Genomic DNA, 4,386 nt, shown 5'->3' with positions numbered 1-4,386 from the left:
GGGGGGGGGGGGGGGGGGGGGGGGGGGGGGGGGGGGGGGGGGGGGGGGGGGGGGGGGGGGGGGGGGGGGGGGGGGGGGGGGGGGGGGGGGGGGGGGGGGGGGGGGGGGGGGGGGGGGGGGGGGGGGGGGGGGGGGGGGGGGTTTTTTAGTGAGCGAGTGGCTGTGTGGTGCTCAGTTGCCGACTGAGGTTAAACCACGACAGCAGGCTAAGGAAAGAGTCTCCTGCTTCTAGGTACAGCCAGTCTCCCTTGCCACCCACCTGTGGGGGGCCTTTTCACTTACTGGGTCATTCGTGACTTGAAACTATGCTCGGGACAAGATGAGCGTTCATACCCAAGACAAAAGAAGCAAAACTCATGTCAACAAGAACTTGCTTTCAGGAAGTTCTTCACTGGCAAACATGGGTTTAGATTATCCTTGCATATAAACATACAAACACCACAAAATCCTAAGATTTAAACCAGGTGTTTCTTACAAAGGCCCTTTAAGCTTTTAACAGAAGGTCAGGAAATTAACGATGAGAGGATGAAGTAACACAGTGCTTTTTCTGCCCCTTTCCAATCCCCGCACACCTGTGAGCCTGCCCCAATCATCATAAAAGAACATTCTGCCTTCTCACAGTGTCCGTGTGCCATCACTGTGCCTCTTCTCCTCATCTCCCTTTAAATGCTGTTCTGGCTCAAAGGGCAGCTGGCTGATTAGTTCATGCAGAACAAACTCACTCTTGAATCTGTGACCGGAAGAAATAAATCCTAACACTTTCTGGGCTTCAACAAACTTTCCAGGCTGCCAGCTAAAAGAATGCTTCTGAGTACCCAGCACTGCATTTCTTCCTTTCCAGGAAATGGTACATCAAGGGAGTTGTGTCCAGAAACTACATGCTTCAACCGCACATTGTTTGTACTCATAGGAAATTAGTATGTGTGCTTGTAAGTCTGGTTCCACTGGGCTCTCACCACTGGGGTGCTCTATTTTTTTCTTACCTTTTTTTTTTTCTTTTTTGCCTTTTCATAAGAAAGTTGCTATGGGAAAAGATATAAAGGGAAAAAGTTCTAGTCCATCTACTGATTTGTACAGTTTGCTACCTCGGGCTTCAAAGCTCCTACATGTTGTTCCTTCAACATTGCTCCTCTTATCAATATGTTTTCAAAATTACTACCCTCAGTTTTCACCCTGGTGGCTTCCGAGGCAGTTTTTGACACCAGCCCTGACCTCACATCCCTACCTCAAACAGGAATCTCAGTGCTTCGGATTCCCACCCACTGCAGGAGGGGTCCCTCTTTTGTCCCCTCATTCAGCTCATGTACATGTATGTGTTATTTATTGGTACTTGGACATTAATGTTTTCTGTAATATATTTCTTTCAGACATCATTGTTCTCATCGCTTCAATAGCAGTTGTTTCTGCAAAAACTCAGGGTAACATTTTTGCAACATCAGCACTGAGAAGTCTTCGTTTCCTACAGATCCTTCGTATGGTGCGCATGGACCGAAGAGGAGGCACTTGGAAATTATTAGGTTCAGTAGTTTATGCACATAGCAAGGTACGTAATCCTAAGTGCTGATTTTGTCTGGTCAATATCTTCACTTGATGTGATTCAACAAGAGGCCAAGGCAACCAACGTTTATCAGTTTTGAGCAGAATACCTAAAATTTTCTGAAGTGAGATCAACTGTAATGGGCATTAGCGCAGATACATTAGGCCATGTTAAACACTAACAGTTTTTAGAATATGTTGAAAATGTCATCCTTGATATGCTGTTGTAATTCAATATATATTGGTGAAGTTGCTGGAGCATCAAACCATAGGAGTAGATTCGGTCCAGTTTTAGAGAAAATTTGCATCCGTAGGGAAGCATTTGACTTTTAACTGCTCAAATGCCAAAAAGTATATAGATCTTTTCATTATGTCTTCCTTGAAATGCCATTCTGTTCAATCTTTCAAATGAATATTGATCCCTGCTTTCTTTTACCTAGGAATTAATCACAGCCTGGTACATAGGATTTTTAGTACTCATCTTTTCATCTTTCCTGGTTTATCTGGTGGAAAAAGATGCAAATAACCAATTCTCCACATATGCAGATGCTCTCTGGTGGGGCACAGTAAGTACAGAAAAATAATATGCACTGTTTAACCAGTATGCTAGAATGCTTTGAATTTCACCTACTGTGGGTTTTAACTTAGTGTGCTGTTCAGTGAGTTGTTTTCACTGGCAGAAAACTGGTCTGAGAAGCTCCCTCCTCCAGCTATTCATTTGCACATCCACAGTTCATTTCACCGCATCCTGCAGAATAGGTGTTTATGTGTTTCTGCTGCGAACCAGATCACCGAACCTTCAAGAGTAGAAAGCATTTTATTTTTTAACCCAGATCCTTTCAGTAATACAGTTTGTAATATGGTCCCACAAAGAGCTGCTTTGTTCCAAATCAGAGGGCTGTAAGCTGCAGTGCAGGAAACGAACAAGTGTCAGGAAAGAAAAAGGGAAAAAATTCTTACATCAGCTTTGCAGTGAAGGGAAGAGTATCATCAGCCCCTTAGAATGATGTTGTTTCTCCTTCCCCTGTACCTTGAGCACAAAAAACAAGAGTAAATATTACCATTCTGGTCCACAGGGGTCCTTCATTAAGTTCTTCAATTATTTTTACAGGTGTAAAAGCCCTGATTTAGTTGAGCTGATGCTTAACTATCAAATCACTTGTTTTTACCTTGTTGAAATCTGTGGGATCTAAGTACATGCCTGACTGCTTTTCTGAAAGAAGGAGGATTATATGAATGCTTACGTTTAAATAAACTAGGCTTTAAATGAACAATGAAAAACTAGGTCTGAAATTTTGATTTTTTTTTTTATGGCATAATGTGTAGGGATTTTTACTTAAAAATGCCCTATGGTGAGCTAGACTCCTGCACGGTGTGGGAGTTACTTAGGCAGCTTAGGAAATCTGCCCCAACAAAGCCTATGGCAGAGCTATTGCCAGGCAGTATAAAACTGCTTTTCTTTTCCTTCTGATGCCGTAGAACAAACACCATGAGCTCTGACAGTGTCTGGGTGGTGAAATGATGCCTGTGAGATCATTAATGCTGACATAACGTAGAGCACTTGTTAGTTTTCCTGGAATAAGCGTGAGACCTGAATCAGCCTCTGCCACCTTTCCTCATCAGAGGGATGCAGAAATGAAGCTTTCTCACCTCAGACCTTCTGCTGACAAGACTTCATCTGGACTCAGTAGTATCCGCAGGCTCAGAGCGTGCATAGATGGACTGTGCAAAAGCCTTTTTCAAAATGTTTTGAATCCTTGAAAAATATTTTTAATAAGTTTTGTTTACATTTTGAACAAAGGTCAAGGTCATATCCTATTAGTAGGACTAGTTTGTGTATTTGAAATTTGTTCATCTAAGGGTTGACAATTTGTTACATGTCTTCCCTAGAGACTATATTTCTCTGTTATCAGTGCACAAAATTGGGAGCCTGGAAAAGCCAGACCTAGTAGCTCTTACTTGTTCATTTACAAATATACAGAAATATTTTTCCTGAAACTTGTTGCTTTAGAGCATCAACACAGATGTCTGATAAAATACACAATTTTATCCTGTAATCCAAACACGTAGAATTCATGTGGGCTAAAGCCATGAGAGAAGGTTTTGCCCTCAGTCACACCACTGCAATTCATTTTGTGGTTTATCTATCTGTAACTGAGAGTAGAATTTGGCCCATGCAAGGAGGAGTTTCACTTCTCTTCAAAAGCTGAGGTCCAGATTTGGCTTAACGCTTTCTGACCTGCCCATATTGACACAGTTGTGAAGCATCTGGCTTGGGATGCTCGTGTCCTCGCTGATGGGTACCCTGGCTCCAGCAGTCTGCAACCATCATTGCCCCCTTGGGGGTGGCAGTGGGGACGTGGTCCTGTGAGAGACCCTCCTGAGTTCATGTAGGTGGGATGTGGTAGTGCGTGGGTCTGGGAATGTGCATTTTCAGCCGCTCGATTCTCCAGGAAACACCCTCTACCTCTCTGCAAAGCCATGTTTGACTTAGCACTACATAAGCAGAGAGTTTGGACTAAGCAGAGGATTGTACCCACCTGCCAGCAGGCAATAATGAGGGGATAGATATGCATGAGGAACGGGAAAGTCCCAGCAAACTCAGACCTCAACTCTGACTGAGGCTCACGTCAGATCCAGATCCTTCTCCCTGAGCAGCTCTAGCAGCAGGAACAAGATCTTTATTTTAGAATTTGCTTCTCCACTACCTGCTGACTGCTATTTTTTAAGGAAAAACCCTGCTAAGAAGTAATCATTGTATAAAGTGGTGCTTAAAATATTTTGTACACTATGAAGTGAAAATGTATGACTCATAGGTCAGATAAGTAGTGCAACTGAGAAAATAGCATT

At 43.4% G+C, this 4,386-nt stretch overlaps 1 protein-coding gene across 1 annotated transcript in view; it reads left to right on the top strand.

Annotated features, from left to right (window-relative positions):
- Positions 1–4,386, top strand: part of KCNQ5 (potassium voltage-gated channel, KQT-like subfamily, member 5) — a 91,772-nt gene that overhangs the window by 37,006 nt on the left and 50,380 nt on the right. The window contains exons 3-4 of the mRNA XM_009333150.1: positions 1,368–1,543; positions 1,977–2,102. Coding sequence (XP_009331425.1) covers positions 1,368–1,543; positions 1,977–2,102 — 302 coding nt within the window. The remainder of the gene's footprint in view (positions 1–1,367; positions 1,544–1,976; positions 2,103–4,386) is intronic.

The sequence above is a fragment of the Pygoscelis adeliae genome, unplaced genomic scaffold (genome assembly GCF_000699105.1).
Source record: "Pygoscelis adeliae isolate BGI_AS28 unplaced genomic scaffold, ASM69910v1 Scaffold57, whole genome shotgun sequence".
Lineage (NCBI taxonomy): Eukaryota > Metazoa > Chordata > Aves > Sphenisciformes > Spheniscidae > Pygoscelis > Pygoscelis adeliae.
The sequence above is the reverse complement of the archived record's forward strand: the minus strand, read 5'-3'. Positions and strand labels throughout refer to the sequence as shown.